At 37.2% G+C, this 26,706-nt stretch overlaps 2 protein-coding genes across 6 annotated transcripts in view; both read right to left on the bottom strand.

Annotated features, from left to right (window-relative positions):
* Positions 1 to 378: 378 nt before the first annotated feature.
* Positions 379 to 16,084, bottom strand: LOC113107246 (unconventional myosin-If-like). Of its 3 annotated transcripts, XM_026269610.1 has the most exons (29): positions 16,068 to 16,084; positions 15,799 to 15,901; positions 11,465 to 11,596; positions 11,072 to 11,161; positions 10,897 to 10,991; positions 9,789 to 9,876; positions 9,612 to 9,701; positions 9,381 to 9,512; positions 8,609 to 8,743; positions 8,359 to 8,491; positions 8,035 to 8,231; positions 7,872 to 7,952; positions 7,135 to 7,221; positions 6,953 to 7,039; positions 6,695 to 6,862; positions 6,498 to 6,583; positions 6,168 to 6,249; positions 5,971 to 6,077; positions 5,771 to 5,869; positions 5,360 to 5,504; positions 5,084 to 5,198; positions 4,516 to 4,685; positions 4,096 to 4,241; positions 1,968 to 2,114; positions 1,737 to 1,885; positions 1,582 to 1,641; positions 1,247 to 1,472; positions 1,004 to 1,176; positions 379 to 920 (listed from the first exon to the last, which is right to left on the bottom strand). In XM_026269610.1, exons 2-29 carry the CDS (start codon positions 15,799 to 15,801, stop codon positions 844 to 846), a joined length of 3,300 nt encoding a protein of 1,099 aa, XP_026125395.1. In that variant the 5' UTR covers positions 15,802 to 15,901; positions 16,068 to 16,084; the 3' UTR covers positions 379 to 843. The 3 variants fall into 3 exon arrangements, with proteins under 3 accessions (XP_026125395.1, XP_026125394.1, XP_026125396.1); XM_026269609.1 differs by lacking the exon at positions 16,068 to 16,084 and having other exon boundaries at positions 15,799 to 15,956; XM_026269611.1 differs by lacking the exons at positions 11,465 to 11,596; positions 15,799 to 15,901; positions 16,068 to 16,084 and having other exon boundaries at positions 11,068 to 11,149.
* A 664-nt stretch (positions 16,085 to 16,748) lies between these two features.
* Positions 16,749 to 26,706, bottom strand: part of LOC113107245 (A disintegrin and metalloproteinase with thrombospondin motifs 10-like) — a 55,515-nt gene continuing 45,557 nt past the window's right edge. For all 3 annotated transcript variants that reach the window (XM_026269607.1, XM_026269606.1, XM_026269608.1), the window contains 8 exons: positions 26,516 to 26,596; positions 25,411 to 25,574; positions 24,826 to 24,952; positions 23,460 to 23,589; positions 22,191 to 22,395; positions 21,804 to 21,980; positions 21,071 to 21,230; positions 16,749 to 19,855 (listed from right to left, as the gene is read on the bottom strand). In XM_026269607.1, coding sequence (XP_026125392.1) covers positions 19,746 to 19,855; positions 21,071 to 21,230; positions 21,804 to 21,980; positions 22,191 to 22,395; positions 23,460 to 23,589; positions 24,826 to 24,952; positions 25,411 to 25,574; positions 26,516 to 26,596 — 1,154 coding nt within the window. In that variant the 3' untranslated portion in view covers positions 16,749 to 19,745. The remainder of the gene's footprint in view (positions 19,856 to 21,070; positions 21,231 to 21,803; positions 21,981 to 22,190; positions 22,396 to 23,459; positions 23,590 to 24,825; positions 24,953 to 25,410; positions 25,575 to 26,515; positions 26,597 to 26,706) is intronic.

The raw sequence follows: 26,706 nt of genomic DNA, 5'->3' as shown, positions 1-26,706 counted from the left end.
TTCCACTGCAAATCTAATCCAAATATCACATCAAATGTATGTACCACAGAAATTAGACAAGGGGGAAAGATACCGATGAAAAATGCATTTCCATTGTAAAGTTATTTTGGCATGGCTCCAAGTATTCACTCCATCGAGAGGTGAGAACTACATACTTCCAGCGAGGTGCAAACTTGATCAGATTCTCCATTCAGCAAAGCTTGATCGGTCCTAAATGATCACATTGTAATTGACATATTGCTTATTTTTAAGAGTATCATCACATTTGTAGCTAAAACATTAGTATATATATATATATATATATATATATATATATATATATATATATAAAATTTGTATATAGTACTTCACTGAGATCTGTTAAACAAAACTCTTTTTAATACTGTTAGTACCAGACATCAATTTATACATTTTATGACTGAAGATTTTACACAGAATAAGGATAAAAAGAAGCATAAAAAATGTATGCATATAAAATATTTTCCTTTTTGTTTTTTACATACAGTTTTCAGGAATTTAGTCTGTAATTGTTCCTCTTTCCCTTTGAAAAAATTAAGTTTTTGAAAAACTTTCAGACTGCACAACAGCGCAGTCAAGTGGTCATTTGTGAACAGCGCAGAGTCTTTGTAAACAGTGGATTTATTCTCTCTTAGCCTGAAAACTGTAACAACAAATTTTACTATATAAAAAAAACTACTTACAAAAAATTGTCATAAATTTCAGCACAAATACTATAAAATGGTGACAAGTCACTGATCTCGTCACTGACTTGAGTGAAAGCCTAAGAGAGTCCGTGACCTAGTAGATGTTAGAGGTCAAAAGTCATGGGGCAGGTTCATCAGATCAGATCTTCTCCACATAGTTCCCAGGAAAGAGACCTTCCTTCCCACGAAACCGCCCTCGCCACCACCCCGACGGATCTACAGGAAACCCAGAGGAACATTAGAAACAATTCAACAGCCAATTAAACCCAATTCACAGCATTCTTTTTCCCAAGTCTCACCTTCACTGATAAGGTCTATGATGTCATTGACATCAAAGCTAATTTCATCCACATCTTGGCCGAAATACTGGTAAAGTGCTCTGCAGCGAGGGCCCTGTGGTCGGGGCTGAGGTTTGGGACGGCTAGAGGGGGCCGGTGGAGGCCGTTTGTTGATGCTCCTTTTCCGCTGCATTCTGGAAAATTTTAGACTGTTTAGTATCTACAAACCTGGATTTGAGATGTTTTCTATCTGTATTCTCTTACCCTGATACGCCCTGATCAGGCACATTGAGGAAGTCTAGGTTTGTGGACTGATTCGGGGCCGGCCTGGAGCCTCTTCGATTCTTCTGCGATCCCAGTTTAGGAAGAGCATTGCTGGGTGGAGGGTTCCTCACCGGTGTGGAGTACGTCGCTTCCTTCTGCGGATGCGGCTTAGGGTGCTGTTGAGCCCCAGCCCGGGCAAACTGTGCTGCCCCGTTCTGATGGCCCCCTGTTGAAAAATCATACATGGAGGCTTTCAAGATATATAAAGGGAATAAAAATGTATCCACATGGTTCAAAACAACAGTTCCAGCTCAGAATTGTTACTATTTTTCTACCTCTGTGCCGTGGCTGGTTTCTTCCTCCGTGACTCTGTGCTATGCCTTTCCTGGTTGGCTCTGGAAAAAAAAAAAAAAAAGTACATGCAGTGAAGCTGAATGAACAGATTTCTGTCACTGCTGCCGCTCTTCACTCATCTATCCATCTCACGTACTGGATGTCTTTGGTAGTCCATCTCCTATAGAGATAGTGAGGGTCTTTCCCCCAGGTTTGATGACAGCTAAATCAGTCTGTCCCCTCTGGAAGACCACCACACGCATGCCGCCTCCTCCCCAGCCCACCTTCTTCACTCGGAACTCCAGCCTGCACAAAACATTATAATTTATTCATGTTCTGCACTGGAGTGAGTCTAATGCTTTAAGGAGAGATAAAGAGTTATCAGCACCTGTCGCTGAAGGACAGTGAGAGTTTGCTTCGGGTCTGCTCCTCGTAACGCTTACAAAGCAGACTGAGGAACTCAGTCTTAAATGTGGACTCCAGAAGACTGTCATACTCATTCTCATGAATGATGAAGAAGTCGTCTTGCCTTGTGCTGGAGGATAATGAAAGAATAAAAAAGAAAAACATATGGCGCTTTTCCAAGAATGCATAGGTTTCAATAAAACTCACAATCCCAGCATCCGTCTAGTGTTTCTGAGGGCATTTCTAGGGTGGTCTTGGTTAGTCTTTATCAATAAAAATTAGTGTTCCTGTAGCTCAACTGGTAGAGCACTGCGCTAGCAAGCAAGCAAGTGCAAGGTTGGGGGTTCGATTCCCCGGGAACACATGATATGTAAAAATTGATAGCCTGAATGCACTGTTAGTCGCTTTGGATAAAAGCGTCTGTTTAATTTAATTTAAATTTCAAACATTTTACTTTTTTAAAGAAATTAATATTTCCATTCAATGATGCATTAATTGGACACAAGAGACAGTAAAAATATTTCTGTAAAGTAAAAACAGCTTTCAATTCAATATTCTATTAAAAAAAACGGAAAATGTATCATGGTTTCCACATGAAAATTTTAAAAGCACAACTGTTTTCAATATTGACAAATATAAGAAATGTTTCATGAGGACCAAATCAATATTTTTAAATTATTTTCTAAAGTATCATGTGACACAAAGACTGGTGCATGAACAAAATATATAACAATAGAAAACAGTTCTTTTAAATTGTAGTAATTTTTCATGTTACTGTTTGTACTGTATTTTTAGTCAATATAGTATAATATATATATATATATATCCCCATCTTTAAGCCTCCTTCAATACCAAAACAGAATTGTGTTTCTTTGAACTTTTTTATTATTAATAGATAGCTTTCAGTATAATAATTTTTAAGTATTAAAATATAAAGAGCTTTGGCCGTGATAATGAAGAAACCATGTCAAGGAAAACCTAGCAGCAAATTTATATATAAATGAAATCAAACAAATGACATTTTCTCATCACTTGCACACTTATGCACAGCTCAAACTTACACACTGAAGAAAAAGAAGTATTATGAGCAATTAAGGACAGAAGAGGAGAGAAGATGAGAGACGGTATGACTGGTGAAATATCGAAGCTCAGAAAATGTTGTTATTGACTAATAATAACTGATTTTTACATTATCTTCAAATGACTTTGATATATCATCATGAGTCATCATCATAAGGAGTAGACAATCAACAACCATCTCCCTTTTGTTCAAAACCACTTTCATTCTCTCTCAGACTTGACATATAAGGGAGAAAACAAGAACTGAGCTGCCATAAATATGAACTCATTTCCTGTTTGCTAATTTCCTTTCTGCACTTTGCAAATTGTTTGACCCCGCAGAACTTCCGCATAAGCTCCTCTGCTGTAGCAACAGTGGTGGTCTGGCAGCTTGTTTGTGTCACACAGTAATAAATCTGAATATAAGCATTATTTTGTATAAAGGTAGACACAGTAGAAATGAACAGCTTTATCACATTTGCTCAGGCCCAGAGAACAAAATAAAGAGTATAAATAACACACAATGATTTAACAAGCCGGTGTACATCTAGCTGATTGTTACTAAATGTATAATGCCTTTTTGGATATGCGACTGAGATTTGAATATCCGAAGAGTTTATTTGCAAACACATTTCTCATAACATAACTTTTTTTTCATTTCTAAAAAATCCTGTTTTTTATTATGTTATCATGTTTTCATTGTGTTAGTTGGCTGTATTTTTACGTTATTTTTAACGTAATCCAAAAAACCCAACAGCAGTTTGATTGAGATTAATTGGAACACACAATGAAAAAATGTGATTTTTGAAAAAGATCTGTTTTTGCAAATTAACTCGGTTTACAAATCATCTTCATAGTTGTCCTTTGTTAAACAAGCAATGTGTTATTGCTACAAAAATGCCACTATATTCTTATACTAAGAATCCCTCCCTTTTGTTTGTGGTCACAATAATACATGTGTTTTTTAAACAAATATATATACACATTGAAATACATGGCACCAGCATACACTACATACCTGTAAAACAGGTGATATGAAAGCAGTAATTTACCTCAAAGAGACTGAACGGACACTTCCGATGTCCAGCTTTCTTTTCAGAACTTCCTTTATCTGGCCTTTCTCTGGTCCTTTCTTTATCTTTTCCCGACCGATTAGATAGATGGCTTTCGGTGACAGTATTAAATCCCTCTTGATAGACTAAAAAAAATAAAAATTATAGCTTATTAATGCCCTCATTTAACCTATTTGAAATAATTGCTGTTCTTTTGAACCTTTTATTTACACAAGAATCCTGGAAAAAGTATCCCTGCTTCCACAAAATACTAAGCAGCACAACCGTTTTTAACATTAATAATAATCAGTTTTCTGGAGACTTCTTTCAGAAACATAAAAAAACAACAAAAAAAAACAATTAAACAACAACTCTAAACTTTTAAACTGTACACATAATTTTTTCTTATTCGTTTCTCACCTTGAACCTACGGTCAAACTTGTTGACCGAGTCTGCAAAGTCGACTCGCTCCCTCTTGGACATGAACTGCCGGAGTTCAGGCCTCTCTTCCATTCCAAGGTAATCGCCCACAAAGTTCCTGTTTATACTATTCCTACGTCGTTCCTTAAAGTTATACAGTATATCAGAGGCTGAAAATGACATAAAGAGACAGAATAAGTACCTCACATATAGAGTTTTCTCTTACAGGATATGCCATATGCGATGTTAACATTACAAAAACAGAAAAGTCGATTATAAATAAATCTATTTATTTTAAAATTAAAATCACCTAAAATAGTTGGGTATAATTCAAAATAGATTATTGTACCCAGAGTTTGTATAAGCAGTGTACTTTTATTCTTATTTGAGGAAACTGCCGTTAGCTTAGCTAAAATGCTAACAGCTTTCAAAATGAATAGGAACACTGTTTGTGAGTTGCTGCCTACAGTATGTAGACTGATTCAAATCAGTCACTTTTGAAGTTTTATGACTGCTAGGATGCTACCTTTGTAAGAGGTCTCCAGGTTTTGTACTCTTGTAAACTCACCCTCCTCTCGCATCTGTTCATATTTCCTCCTGGCGATGTATTTCCTCCATGCCTTCTGGATGGTTCTGGCGAACGTATCAAACTTCCTCTCTCGCATCTCCTCCAGCAAAAATAGCTACAGTTAAAGGAAATGTGAATTGAAACAAGAGAAGTTACTTAAGGGAAAGTCTGGATTTGACCTACAGTTTATTAATGTTTATAAATTACAATAAATAATGAATGGCCTAGGTCTTTTTTAATTGTTTTTGTGACTTTATTCAGATTTCTGAGCCTCACCGACTCTGGATTCTTGACGAAGACTTTGGTGCGGCCCATTTGGTACTGATCCGTGTCCATGTTAACAGAACGCAAGAGGTGCAAAACGCCCTGCTGCTCCGCACCTCGCCAGTGTGGCCATGTCTCTGCGGTTAGAATGGCATACCTAGCAAAACACAAGTGTTAGCGCTGAGATTAACACACCTGGGAAATCACCCCTAAATTAGCACTCCCGAGAGGTCAAGATTAACACATCAGCAATATTTCCAATGAAATGAATACCACAGACTAATTTATTTGTGCTCCCTCACATCAAGTGGGAAACCCAAGAGCTAATTCAAGAGTTGGACTGCTGTGCTACTAAAATATCTGTGTAAACACATTTTCTAAAGATATTTTATGACCGACATATTTTTTCAGGCTTGCTCTTACCTCTGTAAAAACTTCTGGAAGATTCTACGGTAAGCAAAGCCGGCTCGTCGTACCCTAATATTTTCCCTCAAGCCCAGATATTCCACCTGATGTTTTACTCTGGGAACATAAAAGTGAAATTTATGAATAGCACGTCGTAGTTCATTTACACCAGCTATTTGCGAAATATCTGGAGTCCTGTTTGAATGAGCACGACTCACCTGCTCTCCTCCCAGTCTTTGGGCCTCTTGGTCTCGTTGGGTTTGATGCAGCGGATGTAGTGCGGTGTGCACTTCATCAGTGTGCTAACCAACTCGTTGGCTTGTCTCTGCGGCACACACAGTCAATGAGTGACTCCAGATAAAGAAAATGTGACAAATGTGCTGATCCTCGGAAGAGTCAAAGACATTGGTCTTACTTTGATCTTCGAGCTGGCAGTGGTTGGTCTACCTTTCTTTTCCGTGTTGAGGTTTTCTGGGAAGAGGCTCCGAATGAAGTCGCTGCAATGCCAGAGAGATAAATATTTTTGGATGTTTGGAACATGTTGATTGAGATTATGGAAAAAAGGGGTTATGCCAATTTGCTAGTGCTTTCCAGGAGTAGAAAACCAGTATTTCAGGGAAAATTGATTACACTCATCTGTCTTTGTTCTGTTGTTCCTGGCTTTCTTACCCTTTACTGAACCTAAAACTACCTCTGAATATAAACAGTTCTTACGACGAAAGAGAACGAGAGAATTAGGACTTACAATTGGCTGCTTTGCATCAGTTCAATGAGGTCAGGGAAAAGCACGTCTCTGTTTCGCTCACAGAAACCGCTGATATCATATGACACCTGAATCAAAGAAGTAGGTAATAAGAAGCAGTTGATGAGTGCTACAGAATATACACTACTGTTAAAAAGTTTGAGGTTGGTAGGCACTGAAGGTCAAAAGTCGAAACACACTTTGCCAGCGTAGTGGTGAATGACGAAACCAGAGTTCCAGTTGTTGAAGTGCTCGTGTGTCCCCACCGCAGCCTGAAGCTTCTGAAGCAGATTCATATCAGCACCATCTCCTTTGGCGTGCATGGTAGCACACACATCATCCAGCACACTCATGATGCCGGGAGGATTCTGGGATTTAGGGGGAACAGGGTTACAGTTGATTAATTGACGGATTGTTATTAATTAGTAATTGTGCTAATAATTTTTATACATGCTTACCAGTTTATTTTCTATTAAGTCACACACAATTTTATTGTTAAAGTATTCTATGGGTGTCCATTTGATGCCTTCCTGTACATACTCATCCTGCGGGATGTAAAGAACAATAAGTCTGATTGAGACTTTATACACATCAAGAGAGATACTAGTGACAAGTATGATGAAAGGACGGTTTGTTGCACCTGTTCTGCTTTCAGTGTCAGTTCAATAAAGATCTGCTGCAACTTTTCATTCACAAAGTTGATACAGAACTGCTCAAAACCATTCCTCTAGAGAAAAAAAACAGATCATTGTTATTAGTTATAAAATTGAATTGAAATGTTCTTTAAGTTTTCGAATAACCTTCACGTTTGAAAATAGTCATTAGAAGCACAAAATATGTCTAACGTTCAAAAGTTTGGGGTCGTTAAGATTCTTTCATGTTATTGAAATAAGACTCTTAGGTTTACCAAGGCTGCATTTAAAATACAGTAAAACTGTTTTACAGTAAAATGTTTAAAATACCATTAAAATAATTTAATATATTTTAAAATAATAATAAGCTGATTTGGTGCTTAAGAAACAATTCTTATTATCAATATAAAATGCTTATTATTTTTACAGAAATACCATGACAATTATTTTTTTTAACATGATTCTTTGATGAATTGAAAGAACAGCATTTATTTGCAATATAATTTTATTCTAGAACATAAACGTCTTTACCTTCATTTTATGCATTATTGCTGAATTTAAGTAGTATTTTTTTAATATTTCAAAACTCTTACTGCCCCCAGACTTTTGAATGGCAGTGTATATTTACTGTTTATTAAAATGACAAATAAACTTAATTGGCTGTTTAATGATTAGAAGTTAAAATTCCCTTTTTATAATATGCAATGGCGATCAGAGGATAAGATATAATGGAGAGGATATGCACCTGGAAAATTTCAAATCCATAAATATCCAGAACACCAACACTGAGCTCCTCATTGGGTTTCTGTATGGCTTTATTTATTGCCTGCTCAGACAGAGGAAGGTAAAAAAAATTAGCTTTTTCCCTCAACCAGTGGTTATTGGGTGTTCATACACTGTTAACTAACCTCAACCAGGTAGTCAAACAGACGGGCGTAGAGTGCTTTGGAGAGAGCGTCACGCGTGTAGTTTGCTTGTTCTCTGTTCAGAGTCACATCGATGGTTTCAGATTTACCACCCCATTTGGAGTCCATTTTCCTGCTGGTGATCTTCTCCTGTAGACGGCTTTGGTCAATACCCAGCAGGTATGCAGGGAACGCCAGTACTGGGTTGAAAGCAGGGGGGAAAAAATCAATGCAAAATCTAACAGAACATTTCCAAAGATCAAAATAATCAGTCACTGTTATTACTCAGAACAGCAAATGGGCAAACTCCATCTACATATCACTTACAGTCCGTGCTCTCCACCTGTGCATAGTTTCCCACCTCAATGAAACTGATGGCGCCCAGATGTAAGATGCCTGCTACAATCTGCAACACCTGCCTCTGAAACATTTCCGGTATGCCGATCACCTGCATGGCTTCCTGTAGACATTCAAAATCAGGGTTAACAAAGGTCTTATTAATGAAATCTGAACTGTTCTCAAAGCGTTTGAGAGTAGACACATAATCTGGCATGATAATATGGAAGAAAATATGTACCATGGTTTCTTGGAAGTCCTTGCTATCATTAGTTCCATCCACCTTGTATGTTCCAGACTGGTTCAGATAGTAGTAGTAATCTGGGGTCATAATTCCCAATTCTTCCTTCTGCTGAGGAGTGCAACCATCTATTAGCTTAAAAATAAAGAGAGAGAGAGAGAGAGAGAGAGAGAGAGAAAGAAAGAGAGGTAGTTAATTCAATAGCTATGTGATCAGCATGAATTTGTCTTTTTTATTCTATGAATTTTCCAGATGCATATTTTCATTAAATATTCAATATATTTATATTATTAAATATAAAATTTTATTTTTGAAGGTGACCGATGTGGATCTGATCTATTTGTAGTGTTTTTCCCTTTCTCTGTTGTTTTTTCTAAGCCCTGTTAAACTAATATAAATAAATAAATAAATAAATAAATAAATAAATAAATAAATATATATATATATATATATATATATATATATATATATATATATATATATATATATATATATATATATATATATATATATATATATATATATATATATACATACATACATATATATATATATATATATATATATATATATATATATATACATTAATTGTTTTTTTTTATGGTTACAGCTATTTTTTTATTTCCCTTTTGTTTTCTGTTGTGTATTTCTAATATCTGTTAGAGTAAAAAATAACAATAATAAAAAATCCCTGCGATCTCAGTGACTTATTTTACATTTAAGACAATGTCTAAGCAAAATAACTGTTCCTATAATTAGAACATTTTCCTACCTGGTAGAAGATGTGAAAGTTCCTTTCGTTTTCATTCTGGCTCACGACTCTTGATTTTTCCAGCAGGAAGTTGGAGATCTTCCCTCCGTCTGGCTCTCCTCCTCGACTAAACTGGATCTCAAAGTATTTGCCCTGTCGATCGAGCTAGCATTACTCACAGTAATGGAACACAGGTTTGCGTGTTGTACATTTATAAAATCTGAGCTGCATATATATGAGTGTGAGACGCACAAAGCGACTTGAATTGTTGTTGCGGACTGTCTTCGCATTGCCAAAGGCTTCCAGCAGAGGGTTTGACTGCAGGATAATTTCCTTCACATGCTAAACAACAAAAACAACACAGCATACACTTTAGAAGTGCCATTTGCTTCTAAAACAGTGAAAAGGTATTTCAAACACAGTTGTTACCTGTACTTTAGCTCCTCCTCCTGATACTTTAGAGATGTAGCCCATAATGTATTTAGCAGCAACTGTTTTTCCTGCTCCGCTTTCCCCACTGAACACAAACATACGAGAAGAACATCACTCCCTCTGATTCATCATACATTCTCAAAAACACACAAGCATGCTTTTAAAAGGTGGCGTCACTTTCACAGGAAGTTGTGAGCAGTGGCTTTTAAACCCCTTTTCAATTCTTTGTTAAAAATAAATTATAGCACCCATGGCTGATTTCATTGGTATGCCTACATTTGGCTATTCTCACACTCATTGGCCGAGACCCAAAAATGGAAGTAGGAAGGCATCAGGACAAATCTTGCAACACTATGCCCCTATTTGGTCAATGAGATGACATACTGTAGTGGCTAAAATATGTCCTGGTTGTTTAATATCAGTGGTATCAACTTTTTTATTCAGTTCTGATGATAAATTGTAATTTTATTTATTGAATTTTGCTTGGTCAATTCTAAACCTTGCTTGATTTGTTCTAGTTCATTAGATGTGATGGTTTGGCCCTTAGAAAGGTTCCTAACGATGAACTTTTATATAAACATAAGCTGGGCAGCAAGGTAGCAAGCAGCCTTTGGTTTCAGAAAGCTAATAAGAAACAAAGTTGGCAAGCTCTTCCGTGTAAACCAGGAAGGAAACTATACTAAGAATGGTGACCACTGCTTCAAAGCATTTTGTAGGTGTGATAAACAAGAGAAGGAACTAACAACAATGACGACTGGACCGAAGAGAGTAAAAAATGATATCATCGAATGGCACTGAAACTGAAATGTGGATCTCTGCAAATCATCTGAGATGGCTTGAAGATGCACAACCTTCGTCTCGAGCTGTTGAAAGTGAAAGGTCACAGACTGCTTTCTCAGAACTAGAAATGGATTAAAAATGGATTTCTTTGAATGGCAAACCAAAAGCAAGTACTGTGAATTCCCTGATATTTCTTCTCCAGCAGTTTGATCTGGAGGTGTGGCCTGCATTTGAATGTGGGCTTTGGTTTGACTGTGGCAAGTCACAGGAAGAAAATCAAATCCGTGTTTGAACAGGCGGTGTGTATCATGTGAGGACCACAAACCTTATAATAACACATTGATTTTCGCTGTCAATCATCATGTTCCTGTACATGTTGTCCGTCAGAGCATAAATGTGTGGTGGGTTCTCATATTGGGCCTGAACAAAAAAAGACATAGCTGTGAATCTGACATACTGCTTACTGTAATAACAGTAAGTGTTTAATGTATTTGACCTACAGCTCCCTGGTAGAGCTCAATCTCACGGTCAGTGAAGTACGGCATCTGTTTGAAGGGATTCACCGATATCAATACAGGCCCTATATAAGTCTTCAAACCACAGTTAAGGACATGTGAACAATCCAGTTAAATTCAACCCAACTCTGTTTTTCAGGTCGACTCATTCAAAAAAGATGATAAAACGTAATTAAAGCAGTAGTCATGTGGCTGTTCTCATGTGGCTGCAAGGGTCATGTAAAATCAAGAAGTGAGTGTGTGCTAATTGTTGAGATGCACGTAAACTAAAGAGGAAGGCAAAATTTCGAAGTCTTAAAACAGCAACAGCAACAACACAAACAGTGGTAACTGATCAGCTGAGAGGAGTTTGTTAAATCCCTTTCATATCAAGGATACAAAGATGTAGTCGTCCAAGTATCTCTTTTTGAGATTTTCCACGATGGCATCTTCAGTGATCTTGGAGAGAAGCACCATGTCATCAACACCACTCTGCTTGACATTCTGGCTCTGCCAGTGATACTTACTGCCCTGAGAGAGAGAACAGAGACACAACGTCCATTTGTTGGAATTTTACAACAAAGTTTTGAGTTTATGTATGTGAGGAAATAGCTGTTGTAGTCCTTAGCAAATCACTTATTTTAAGCATAAATTCTCAGTGAATATTTTAGTGCTGTCAAACGATTAATCGCGATTAATCATATCCAAAATTAATGTTTTTGTTTACATAATATATGTATGTGTACTGTGTATATTTATTATGTATAATATAGCGGTGTCAAATGATGAATCGCGATTAATCGCATCAAAAATAAAACGTTTTTGTTGACATAATATATGTATGTGTACTGTGTATATTTATTATTTATAATATAGCGCTGTCAAACTATGAATCGCGATTAATCGCATCAAAAATAAAACTTTTTTGTTGACATAATATATGTATGTGTATTGTGCATATTATGTATAAACAAATACACACACAGTATATATAAATGAAAATATATACATAAAAGTATATTTAATATAAAAAATAACATATTTTTCTTAAATATAATAATAAATATACACAGTACACACTCATACATTGTGTAAACAAAAATGCTTATTTTGGATGCGATTAATTGTGATTAATCATTTGACAGCACCATACATAATAAATATACACAGTACACACTCATATATTATGTAAACAAAAATGTTTTATTTTGGATGCGATAAATCGAGGTTAATCGTTTGACAGCACTAGTGTATTTCTAAATACCTGTTGAAAATTCTTCATGGAACCCATGATATATTATGCTGAGATCAAGGTGTGTAAATCTAATATGGAATGAAATCCACAACCCATTTTACTTACATAAACATATTGAAATATATAGAGCTTGATTTTATCCATAATGAACTGACTAAATTGTTAAAAGTGGGCGTCCCACACAAGAATGTAACCAGGCTGACTTTTTAAGAGGCTTTTTGACTTTTGTGGAGGCTTAGGGTATATTTTAGCCAGAGCATCCAGTTCCTCTTTCAATCTTCCCTGTAACTGAGGTATTTACCACTATTTCTGACCACTGGTGACTGCAGATAGAGAAGGAGAGAAGCTAAAAGCTGAACCGAGATACACATCTATGTACACCTAAATATAGGTTACTTGTTTTAACTTTTACTTTTGAAGTACAATACGTAGAAGGCTTTCCTCCTGCATAAGTCAATACAAAGTACAAAGGAAGGAGTATGCAAATCTCACAACATTACAAATGCAAATACACATCTGTTTAATAGGGGATTTTTGACTCTACTGAGGTACAGGTAAGGGTAAGCTAAAATAGTCAACGTTGGTTGTAAGTAGGTTGTAATGTAGTTACCATACTTTGGAATAATTCCACTCTAAATAAATAGGTGAATGAACTAAGGTGGTTGTCTGTGGTTAACAGGACAGGAAACCATAGATAGTTTCCAAGCAACAGGCAGCAGATTTAAGGAAGTTATATACCAGCTGTGTACCATGATGTATTACATCCTCTGTACAATTAAAGGTTGTGGATTTCTTCGCAACATCACCTATATATCTCAGCATAATAACACTGCTTATATTTAGATATAATCAGCACGCAATGCACAATTCAACACATTATATTATGTACACAGAAAGCACTCGAAAATTACAGTTGGAGAAGTCAAAGTTAAATCCAGCATGCCAGAGTCTCATAGTGCCTAAATATCTAAGCCTCATTCATTTTTGCATTTAAATTTGAGGTAAACCAGATGCTTTTCTAAATAAGCTCCTTAAGGCTTCTTTTCTTTTGATGTGTTGCACTGTTAGGAAACTGTAAACCTTTTTCTGGGTTTGTGGTCTGAATTCCTAGCCTTCATGTCAACCGCAGCTCAAACATCATACAAGGAGGGTGGTCAAAGTACTTATGTGAAATACAACAGAGGTACAGACTCATACGATTATAAATGAATTAACTGGTGTTCGATGGACACTGGATTTTCTGAAGATACATGTCTGTTTCACTGAAAGAGGTACTGAGATATTACAGGCTACATAATGTTCATAATGTGAACATAAATAGTGCAAACGCGTGAACTAAGATGTGTAAATCTACAGAATGAAGAATAAATATTTGTTTCTCGTTGTACATCACAAATGTTCCTCTTTAGATGCTTGACCAGCAGAAAACACTCTCATCTGATCTACATTTCATAACTGAAAGCATTGTTAATCATTCAGAAATTAAAGATATTGAAATAACTGAAATTCTCTTACGAAAAAGGGAAGAGGAAATAACACAATTCACCACTTGACGAGCAAGACAGACATGAATGAATCAGACTGATTCGCTGACGTCTGTGCTGATGGAAAGGTCTAATATGATAGAAAGCATAGATGGAGCCGAATACAAACAATCAAGTGGGCAAAGTTTAAAATAAGTATTATGTTCAAACACCAATAGGTGAAAAGTATCATGAAGGAGGGATTTTTTTTATTTTTTTGATCCCATGATGCCTTTATTAGCTGAGTGCTCTTGTTGTTGGTACTCAAATCCAGATGCTTTGGTTAAATGGTCACATGTTTTCTTTCTTTTATGATGTAATTGGCAAGTTTGGGACTGGGGTGGTGATTCTGAATAATCCCATGAGGCCATGGAAGTGGATTTGTGAATGGCGATGAAGCAACACTACTGATGCTGATATGTCACATGGAAATGAGAACATTATGACTTGTAGTATATTTGGATTATATTGACACTCACACATTCATACTACATAGTGCATACTTTTTTAATGGTCACAAGGTAAATAAACAAGAAATGCTTGAGTTTGAACACAGCCGACAGAACTTTGGCAAAGCCTTTTGTTGCTCCATAAAACTCGCAAACAACACTTTAAACACTTTCACAGGTTAAATAAACGTCTTCTTCTCTCTATATATGGTCATTTGAAGAGAATAAACCTTACTTAAAGCATCCAAACCTGAATGACTCTCTTCTTCGGGAACACAAAAGAAGATATTTTAAAAACGTCTCAGTGGTTTGTTTTTGACTATGCAATAAAACTGGGGTTTGAGGTTGCTTTGGAGCCTACTGACTTTAATTTAAAAGTCAAAAACAGCATGACTTTTTTTAGAATGACATCACTGATGTTCCTCTTTGCCACTAGAACTACATGGTAAAAGTTTAAAATGCTTGACCACTGGAAAATGCTGCTGATCTTCACATTCCAAAAATGAGTAATTCAGATGTCAATATACCTTATATATAGTTATAATGGAAGTCAACAGGGTTTTAGGTTGTTTTGGACCTCACTCACCTGTTATAACATTCTTTAAATACCTTCTTTTGTGTTCCACTGAAGAAGAAAAAAAAGTCATACAGGTTTGGAACAACATGAAAGTGAATAAAACAATGACATAATTTCCTGTCCTTAAGGTAACGAGGCTCTTGTCAACTTCACATTCATCATGTGATCTGTGTGATCAAGTTGCTGGATTCTTAAGAACAGGCTTAGAAAGACACAAGCTTCAGAAAGCTGTAGAAGTGGTCAGGAAGTACTGACAAGAACCGAAAGTCCCCTCTGACATACTTCCCCACTTCCCTCTACCTCTGGGGTGCAGTTGCGAAAATCCTGTCTGTAAGCCTCTCGCCCCACAAAATCAAACGCTCATTTCCTACAGAAGCACCACCCCAGCATCAAACTGCTCTCAGCTATCTCAGCGCCCTGCCCTGACATCATGACGGACCTCAGTAGCAGGTTTGAGAGAACCAGGTTTTGATGGATAACAAGTGCACTCAGCTAATAAATTGAGAGAATTAACAGTCACAGATGCTTAACCATGTACCTCTGTACTAAAGACAGAGACTAATCAACTCCCATTTAAGAAGTCGTTTGAGTTCACTACAAACTCTGTGTATTTAGTATGATGCTGTTTTGTGAGCTTCCTTTTTAGTTTCACAGATCCTATATGAACCCTTTAAACATTTTGAATTTAAAGAGGAGGAAAATGGTCTAAATTAGCAACTACAGTTGTGTAATGAGTATAATGAGGAAATTATAACCCTATATACACTTACTTACAGGCATACACAGGAATAAAAAGACTTGAGTTTAATCAACAAGGGGGCTTTTAGGAGCAAAATATAGGTATGTAATTTACAGTCAGATAATATGTGACACAAAATAAGTCATGAAAGTTAAAATAACGTATTATTTAATAATACTAAAGACTTTACCATTATGCCGGTGCTGTTGGTTCCTCCTCGGTTGTGGTTCTTTCTTTGTTGAGTGTGACAGTCCAAATGTTTCTCAGCACCCTGCCATGACCGGCAGACTCTACTGCACAAGAGCCAAAGTTTAGTGAAGGGAAGCAGTCTGTAACAAGCACTGAGGACACATCACTTCCTCAAACTCCTTTGATGAGACGAGAAGAAGTTGCACGCTCTATTGCCACACAAGTACATACGCCTACAAATGCAGAGGACCTATAATAGGTCTAACTCACCAAGATCATGATCACTAAAAAAGCCAATAATGTTTCACAGGCTCCAGGTCAGCCGTTACTCTGAGGTGTGTGACACAGGATGCAGTCCCTCCTGTTGATTTGATGACAAGAAACTGCAAAGAGATGCAGAAATGATACAGTCATACTGCAAGACACCAGAAATAAACACAGCCTCACTCACGTTTGTACTTCTTCATTCAGTTTTGAATACAAAAACAAACCTGGTTTGAGTGATCCAATGGCCTCCAAACTCGGATGAGCTAAAAATTACATATAAAGCTGCCCATTAGGGCCTCTGGGTGTATACAGTGCAAGCTGATCAGTAGGGCCCCGGGCCCCTGAATACAATTTTAGTAGTGTATTGTTAGCCTACCAATATATGCCATTTCGCCTTTGTCGTCCCCTAAAGATGTCTGTCCAGGTGCCTCTGTATCCCTACAGCAGAAATTGTACTTCATTTTAATTTGTTAATGCTTTCAGTAAAAAAAAGTAAATAAATGAATGAATGTAAATGTAATATGCACATACAAACAGCTGCCATTAGCACTAAATCTTCAACGACAGTATGCAGGAAGTTTATTTATATATTGCATATAGCAATAAATTATAGTGCAGATGGATGTACAGGACTGTTCAATGTATATATAAAAAGACAAAAGAATACTCTGGATATTATTTGTACACAATGCATCTTTTTATTCAAATTATTTCAACTGGTCTAGATACAGTTCAGAGGACATAAACTACATCACAAGCACTTGACAGTACAGCGTGTTACCGAGTTGCATGTGAAAATCAACATTAAACAAAGTCCAAATAAACAAGTGTGACTGCAATTCCAAAGTGAATCTACAGTGATTGCGAATGTAGTAACACACTGCAAAACTGAAAGATAAAAAGCTTAACATCAAAAGCAAAACAGCATTTTCATCTTTCACATAATAATTGTACCAAAGAATGATTACAAAGTTAGTGTCTCTACAGAGAGACTTTAACAATAATTCTAGTTTTCATAGAATCTTGCTTATATATATATTTTTCCTTAGCAAATGTATTACCTTTAGCAAAACAATACCTAAAATATAAAAATAACTTGAATCTTGAGATTATGACAAATAAAGACATAGCACCATACTGTAGCACCACAGATTAGCCACCAGCCACCTCTTCAAGATCTGCTCTTCAAATCAAACATTCGACGTGTGCTGCCAGGACCCAGGATGGGCAGAAGGTCTGTTATGGCTCTCTAATGGTGACTGACACTAATAAGTTGGCAAATTTGAGCTAAATGTTGATATTTGGGTTAGAAATGGGTAAAAGGAAACTGTAAGTTCTGAAAGGGATTCCAAACGGTATGTTATGAAAACACTGAATGTTGGAAGAGTTCACCTAAAACTGACGATTCTGTCATTTAATCACTGTTATGCTGTTCCAAACCCTTATAAGCAACATGTATTCTTTTGTGAGGAACAGAACCGAAATAAAATGATTAAAAAATATTACTTCCACCCTAATTCTTCCCCTTTACTCTCAAAGTGCATATTTAAATGCCATTGGTTTTGGATTGTCACTACAAACAATGACTTACATTCTGGTATTTTAATATTATAAAAAAATGTATGGTGTATGGTTGTAGAGTAATTTAAACATACTTGCTTTTTAAAATTTCAGCTGTGTGAATCGTCATTTTGTTTTGCACAGAAGAAAAATAAAGGTTTTGAACAACATAAGGGTCAAGTATGGCCAATCATTTTTGGCCAAACTATTGCTATCAAAGTTGATAGTATGAAAATGTGTTCCTGACCTGATAAAATGAAACTGCAAGGTTGCATGGGTCACAATTCTATACTGTCACCACAGTTGCTGCATGCAGACTTGTGATGCATTAAAAGTACAGTACGTTATCGTAGGTAAAAAGTGTCTGAAAATAACAATATAACCACCACATGGTTCAACAACAGCTTCCATTGACCTCTTTATGTACTTTGACATTGTGCACGGAAACTAAACTGACCTTACCTCTCGTTTCCCTCTGTTTGCTAAACAGTTAATTGTTCATCCAGGTTTGACTGATGCACAATATCTTATGATTAAGTAGTGTAAGCATTATGGGACCAGATGGCAAGAAAATGGCACAGCACCTGCAAATAGCCACAAGGCCGTCAGATTAAACGATACAGTATCTCAGCACCAACCACACCGAATGAGAGCTTATGATAGTAATGAGTAATCTGGAGTGTCTCTAAAGGGCACTTCATACAGACAGCGATTTTATTGACCAATGTCAACAAGTCACTGCTATTAAATGTTCCTATTAAAATGCAGCATTCATCTGTATCATGAAGCATCAAGGTGAGGTCACATTAGTGAATTTTCAGCAAATAATTGTTTGCAAAAGTGTTAGGCATAGTTTAGCATAGTGTAGCAATGTACAATGCACAGCTCACATACAAGTTTCGTTCAAAACAAATAGCTCAATGTAGCGATTTCGCAACTGCAAAATTAATTGCAAAATCTGTGGAGGGAAAATTTCCCCCTTAAGTGAAATTCCCATTGAAATGTCTAGATTTCATCGTGAAAATTCTCAAGACAGAGGTAAATGTGACCACACCTTTACTCATGACGTTTTTAAATCACCAAATCTCAATAAACTAGTTAACTGTTGGTTGCTTTGTAAATTGCTGTAAGTGAAAAGGCCCTTAAAGGGATAGTTCGCCCATAAATGAAAATGCATAAATTACTTTCATGTTATTCTAAACCATAATGACTGATTTTTTCCCTGTGGAACACAAAAATAGATATTTAGAAAAATGCATTTTATTGTATGGACATATAGTTCTTTTTTGTGTTCTAGAGAGCAAGGAAAGTCATACAGGTTTGTAACAACATGAGAGTGAGTAAATAATAACAGAATTTTCATTTTTGGGTGAATTATCCCTTTAAAGATGCACTCAGTAATGTTTTTCAGAAATGAAATTGTAAAGATATGCAAAGTAAAAAGTCCTTTTGACATGTCATGTTTTGATACGTTTAACATCCAAGCCTAACAAGAGTTGTTTTACATGGAGTGGGTCTCTCATGGGGGTAGCCATGATCACATGACCACATGATTCATCCAAAACACTAGGTATCAGTATAAGTCCAAAACGACCAGCACTACACACAAACACACAAAAAAAAAATTACTGAGTGCACCTTTGAGACTAAGGACAACTGGTATATAAATGCTTATTTTATCACATTACAATAATAGACAACTATTATTCACTGAGATTTAGCAGTACAGCTGTGACAGTTCACGCAAACACTTCTCTGTATGACAGTGATGGGCGAAAGCACCTCGTGGAAGAGCAAAAGTAACATTGACAGATGTCTTTTGAGCAGACTGGTTTTCACAGCAGCAGTGCCGAAGCAGCTGGTCAGAAGGAGAGAAAGAGAGCAGCACAGACTTTCTCTCTCTCTTTCTTTTCACGTCTCTCTCTCGCTCTCATTTCTTCCGTGCTTTCTCTCACGGTGATGTCAGTCTGCCAGTGGTTAACAGCACTCCTCCAGCGGAATGCTGAGCATGGGCGGTTTTGGCCATGCGAGAAGACGGGAGGGTCGGAGAGGGAAGAAAATGGGGGCAGGAGAGAGACATAAAGAACGTGTGTGTGTGAGAGAGAGAGAGAGAGAGGGAGGTCAGTGTCCTTGGCAGGTTTTGCAGCACATCTGTCTGAAGTATGCACGGCTGCAAAATTTGAACCTGAGCACCAGAGGGCAGTATGCTACTGTGTTCACATCTTTACACTCTGCAGGACACAGAAAAAAATGCAGTCGGTCACAAAATCCTAAAAGCACAGTTTTTTTTTCAGATATTCCAGTGTCTTCAAGCATGTAACACAGAATGCAGTAAGGGTTTGAAATTAACACCCACCAAATGCAGGTAAAAATCAGTTGCTGTGTGTAAACCACAAATAATTTGTTTTGGGGAAGTCATGGCCTAGTGGTTAGTCCATTGGATTCCTAACCCTGAGGTTGTGGGTTCAAGTCTCGGGCTGGCAATACCGTGACTGAGGTGCCCTTGAGCAACGCACTGAACCCCAACTGCTCCCCGGGTGCCGCAGCATAAATGGCTGCCCTCAGTGTGTGTGTGTGTGTGTGTGTGTGTGTGTGTGCACGCACTTTGGATTGGTTAAATGCAGAGCACAAATTCTGAGTATGGGTCACCATACTTGGCTGTGTGTCATGTAACTTTGACATTATCTAATCACTAACCAATTTGTCGGGTTACTTTTAATAAATTATGTTCACTCAATTTCTTGGGCAAGTTCATGTTAAAGATTTAATGCAAATATTGAACTTGTGATGCATCATGATACATTAAATACAACCGTAGCTAGCTTACTTAAACATACCTGAAAAATAACAGTATACCGTGCACGCTGGATTCCTTTCACATTGAAGTAATAATGAAGAGTCCAAAAATGACTGAAGACTCACACCGTGTCTACACTGGATGCAAGCAACGCGACAAAATACTTAGAACCGACTATGATCAGTGTGCTGTATACACTGGATATGGCGCGACACGGCAAGTACCCAACAATAAACTGATGCCTCGTTCTATTTATGAAGTACTGACACAAAGTTTAAGTGACTAGTAATGCCCACTTTGTCATGTCCAGATAGCCTTAAGCTGTTGGTTTATTATAATTTTTTGGAGGGGCTAGTAGAATTTATGAATGGCCAGTAACTTAAAAATTAAGTAGCCAAATTGGCTAGTGAGTGAAAAAGTTAATTTCAAACCCTGAATGCAGTGATTTTGCAACCACTATGACATAATAACGGTCATAAAATTGCATCAGAAGCTAAAAGAGCAATGGATTGTGGGCAATTTTTCAAAAAAGCTTCAGTATGCTATTTAATATGCTATGATTTGGAAAGCATTAATTATTATTTTATATGGGACAGAGAGTATTGTAATTGGGATGCAAAGTGTGTTTGCTTGCCCTTTAACCTCTTACCTTCAGGGTTATCTGTAGGGCCACTGTTGTCACACTTGCTCTTGCACTGCTGCATGGAGGCGGGACGATGAGTCTCAGGGCACTCATTGGATGGCTGGCGAGAGTGTGTCAGACACTGCACTGAACGAAGCTCCTGACCCATACCACACCTAGCCGAGCACTGGAACACACACAAAAACACACGTCAAACAGGACAGGAGCATGTAGTGAAGTGAAGTGACGTGTGGCCAAGTATGGTGACCATACTCTGAATTTGTGCTCTGCAATTAACCAATCCAAGTGCACACACATGGTAGTGAACACAGGGTTACAAGTACGGCTCTCCAACCATTAGGCTATGACTGCCCCCCATGTATAAGAACATTTCATAGAACCTCACATATCTGGACTCAACAATTTATTTCTGAACATTTAATGTTGTTTCCTGTTCATATTTATTATTCTGACATAACAAATCAGCCTTTTATTTTCATTTAATAAATAAAATAGTAGTTAGTAGAATTAATATTAGATAAATTAATTAAAAATTCATATAAATACATATTTCCTTGTGCACTAAACATAATACTGCTTTTTTTTAGCTGGGTCTCAAGAGAACATTATTGCTATGCACAGCTATTCAAGGCGTAATCTAATTTTGGTTCCACATTAAACACTTATGTTAGATGTGTACTGTAAGTGCATGAGATTAAATCATAAAGTGATAGTTTCACAGTTTTAAGTGAGATCACACCTCTCCCCAGGGTCCTGTAATCCACTGAGGTGGAGGACAACGTTGTATGTTGCAGCGCACCCTGGTGGTCGGGCGGCTTTGTTTCGGGCACTCAGACTCTGGCAGTGTTTCACCATTCTCTCCACTTCTGCACAAAATCAGTCTGTACCTGTAACCAGGGCCACAGCTTGGAGTACACTGCGAAAGATACATGACAACAGATTAAGAGGCAATTCCAAATCCCACTAAAGATCAAAGTAAGATTTTACTAGACTGCTAGACTACTTTTTTAATTGAACCTAACAAATAAGACCCCTTGGCTGACTGGTAGTCGGTCAGACTAGTTCTTAAGACACAGTCTTAACATATAGGCTAAGTTTATGCAACTGGACCCAGATGTTCCTCTACCTCAGACCAGTCGAGGGCATGCCATTCTGGTGGGCAGGTTTGGTTGTTGCAGGGCTCAGTGACAGAAGGCCGTGGAGGGGGGCAGGTCGCGTCATCCAGGACTTTCTCCTCTGTAGCCGAGATTTTTCTCTTACACAACACTTCCCGTGTACGCACTCCTCCGTTACAGCTCCGACTGCAATCTGACCAGTCTCCTGTCCACCACCTGAGAGACACAGATACCAGAAGATATCAGCCATTGATGGCATGTCGCATGACCTTGTTCAGGAATACCAGAGTCATCATGTTAAAGGGATAATTCACCCCAAAAATTAAAACTCTGTCATTAATTTCTCACATTCATGTCATTCCAAAACCTTCATTCATCTTCAGAACACAAATTAAGATATTTTTGATGAAATCCAAGAGCTTTCTGACCTTGCATAGACAGCAAGTACCAAGTTCAAGGCCCAGAAAGGTAGTAAATATTTATTAAACAATCAGAGCAAATTAATGGTGTGGGCTGGGCAAAAAAAAAAAATGTAAGTCATCCTCACTGTCGGAATCTTTGGACATGTTTATGCATGCGTGCACCTTCCTCTTGTTGTAATCAGGGCGCAGTGCATCCATGTTCTACATCAGAACAATGGTCCTGCATGAGCAGCATCACACGCATGCGTCGTTGTACTATCATGAACGTGACACAGAAGAAAAAAAAAGTCGCTATTTTTGTTTTCTTTGTGCACAAAAAATAATTTTCTCATACCTTCATAATATTAAAGCTGATCCACTAATTTCACATGGACTATTTTAATGATGTACTACCTTTGTGGGCCTTGAAACTGTCAGCTGTGTTGCTGTCTATGGAGGATCAAAAAGCTCTTTGTGTTAGGAAGATGATGGTCTTGACTTGAACCCACAACCCTAGGGTTAGGAGTTAAACTCTCTAACCACTAGGCCACGACTTACCCAAAAATAATAGGAAAAATATATAATAAAAATATAAACATGCTCATGAATATTTATTAGCTTATGTGAATGTGTGGTACAGTGATTTGGATAGTTTAGTCAGTTGCACTTTGATGATGTCTGGAAAGCATCATGACACATTAGCATTTTCTACTCATTTGATGTGGCAATATGCTTCCCTGACCATTTCTGAAAGTGATTTGCGTGATCGAATCATCATGTGTGTCCATATGCATCCCATTTGCACCTATATTTAGCATGGAGCATAAATGATCGGGATGAATGTTAATGCACACACACAAACACATTCAAAACACCCACGTTGGAGGGCAGGGCTCCTGGTTGCAGGGTCTTTTCTTGTCTTTGGGCTTGTTCTTCTTGTCGCAGAAGTGGTTGTACACCACAGAGAGATCAGCTTGTTTCTTGCACACTACCTGCTGGACTTGAACCCCTGTGACACAGAGAATAGTTTTCGATATATAAATCACAGTAGATTACCATAAACCCTAATCACACAAAGATGAAGCTTTGATGTCAGTGCTGTTTCATTCTTGTCTTTGTGTAAATACACAATCCCTGTGAAGTTATTATGGTGCGATCTCTTGTGCCAGTTTTGTTGAACTCTATGGCTCTATTCTAAAATATTCTAGAGAGGAAATGGAACCATACAGGGTCACTAAACTGGTGAACAATATCAAAATAATGGCCCAATACAAATAATTATTTCACAGCCACATTTTATAGGCAAAAACAAATAGAAGGCTGATATTAAAATTATATAATACATTGAACATTTTGGGGTCAGTCATGTGTTTTTAAAAAAAATAAATTAACACTTTTATTATACTTAAGTGACACTGAAGACTTGGCACTATGGCTGCCATCACAACAATAAATGTCATTTTAAAATAAATTTCAATTAGAAAACATTTATTTTAAATTTGAATAATCTTTCACAATATTTTACTATATTTTTGAGCAAATAAATGCAGTCATTACGGCAACTCTAAATTTTAAAATAGGTGAAATCAGCATGTTTAGTTAAATGTCTATTGTTGGTTGATATCCAGTATGCACCAATAGTGTTAAATTAAAAACAATTCTCTAGCATCATATAAAAACTGAGATGGTACCAATATAATATACATATCTTTTTGTTTAAACAACACTTCTCAGCATTATAATCAACTTTTATTTTCCCTGTCATTTTGGATTTATTTTCATGCATTATGGCACTGTCACTGTCAAAATGCTGCCTATGATGCAGCTCACTAGATTCTGGAGCAGAGTCTAAGTTTACAACAGCAAATTAGTTCTGAGTCATAGATAATAGTTTCTTATCGGCAAGATAAATATGGGCCATTAACTCACAAAGCATGAATGCAATAATAATAGGGAAAGAGCTTGAGGATAGGAAGTGACAAGCTGGTGTTCTTGGTATATTTTATTCCCAGGCTTTCAAACGGTACACATCCTAACAGTCAGACATGGGAAATTAACATTGTTTGTTTGAACTGTGTTGGACAGCTTGACTTTCTTATGCATTTCTTATGCACAGTCACTGTGAATGTGTACATTACACCGTTTCTTTGAGGAAAACCTTGCAATGCCAATTTCACGTGTGAATGATCGCATTATGTGTGTCAGTAAACAGACACAGAAACTACAACAGACAGAAAATGGTCACCTCCAGCACACAGTGCAGAGCAGCGGGACCAGGATGTATAATGCCAGGCATAACTGCTCAGGGGATCTCTGCTGACAGGTGGGTTAAAACGGTAAAGGATTCCAGGATTTTCTTCACGGACCAACACCTGCAACACAACAGCGGACTGAACTGACTGATCAAACACTGAAAGAAACACTGAATATTATAATGAAATCAAATTAATACCGTTTTCCATAGATTTTGCAAAAACGACCCATCTTCTATTGCTAGGACAAACTGAAAGTCTAAACTCACAACACTGCTGCTGTGTCAGTTGAAAAAAATTCGAAGAAATGCATTGTTTACACTTTTTCAATTTCAATTAACTGACAAAGAGCTTACTCATTGCTTTCTTACCACATTAAACTGGCAGAGGAGAAAAGTATTTATGAAAAATATAGCAACAAATTACTCACTTCAGCTTTGAATAACATTTACACAAAAAATTACACTTGACCCACACTGCAAATACACTGCAGCTGTCTAAATTCTGAGGCATCTGTACCAACACCAGCAGTGCATAAATATCCTGCTTGAACGGACCACCCAGCATCTCTGAGTTACCATGACGATCAGGGTCATGTTGGTGGGTCCAAGTGCTTCCAGGGTCTCTGGTTCATTGGCAGGTCGGCGGTAGTGGAAGGTGGTTCCCGTGATGTCGAAGCGTCTTGGCGTGTCGATGGTCAGCTTGCCATTGATGAAGTACTGATCCCCTTTACTCTTCAACACTATGGTATGGAAAGAGTTAATGATTAACAGGCCTCAAAACACAATGTTATGCCCCAATGGTGGTGCCAAGGTATAGAATTTGTTGTTAGAATGCATCCAGTCATGAAGATATGAAGGAGCCCCTAAGGGCTATTGCAATGGGAAAAATATGAGATGGGACGAAAAGTAATCTTTGACATTCACTCTCAAAACGTTTGCATTCCGTTGAGAACTTTGTGATCCAATGCAAAACTTTTGATGTAGATTATATGAGATGGCAGGAACACTCTAATTCTATGCTTTTAAAAGCTAATGCAAAGTTTCTTGTGGATACACAGTGATTTTGTGAGTAAATGCAAAAGTGGTGATAGAAAATATCAGATGAGAGAGTAAAAAGTAAATGCAAAAGCATTCAAATATATTTTCTCATCATTCAAGTCTACACTAAAGACATTTATTCTCTCTGGCCTTCAGCACTGTGTGATCAGTCTTTTTTATGGTACTTTTTTTTTTTATATAAATAAACACTGATTGCTTGTTAATTTCCTACCATCTAATATTTTTTCCATAATCATATGCGCTTTGTCCTGCCACAAAACACTTCCGTTAGAGTTAAAACACTGTGACTGTAAATATTAACTGCAGTCATTAGCTGGGAATTTACAAATATACATTGTAAAATATTAAAACCTGACTAACCAGGTTTAATTAATAGCACAGGGTGAAGAATGAACAGTGCAAAATGCTGAACAAGAAAACTTGGGATAAACTATTGAATTTACATGTAAAAAGACTGCAAGTCATCATAGATGAGCCATGAGGCACCTAAAGGCCTCTCAGATCTTTTCTTATAATTCAGCTGGGAAGTTTTTTACAGAATCCACTAACTCCAACAGTGTATTTGTTCTGCTTCCCATGAGAGGTTCATAGTTGAGTTAAACCATGAAAAATTGTGTCTCACCCAAGTAATTGTGAGAGACGTTGAGCTCTTGGATGTGTATGAATACAGATCCTTTGGGGATTCTGACCACCTCCTCATAACCTAAGAGAGAAAACACACACACACACACACACACACACACACACACATTTATTCACAGCAAGAGAACAATGCTGTTAGTGGTGCTTCACTGAGAGCAACTGTGATGGGAT

Source organism: Carassius auratus, chromosome 8 (assembly GCF_003368295.1).
Source record: "Carassius auratus strain Wakin chromosome 8, ASM336829v1, whole genome shotgun sequence".
NCBI lineage: Eukaryota > Metazoa > Chordata > Actinopteri > Cypriniformes > Cyprinidae > Carassius > Carassius auratus.
The sequence above is the reverse complement of the archived record's forward strand: the minus strand, read 5'-3'. Positions and strand labels throughout refer to the sequence as shown.

What these genes read in the sequence shown, in the direction of transcription:
- LOC113107246 (XM_026269610.1), bottom strand. An exon ending in CTGCCAGCTCGAAGATCAAA is followed by an intron (nt 6,078 to 6,167) that starts GTAAGACCAATG and finishes TGTGTGCCGCAG; the next exon opens with AGACAAGCCAACGAGTTGGT. An exon ending in TGGACTACCAAAGACATCCA is followed by an intron (nt 1,642 to 1,736) that starts GTACGTGAGATG and finishes TTTTTTTTCCAG; the next exon opens with AGCCAACCAGGAAAGGCATA.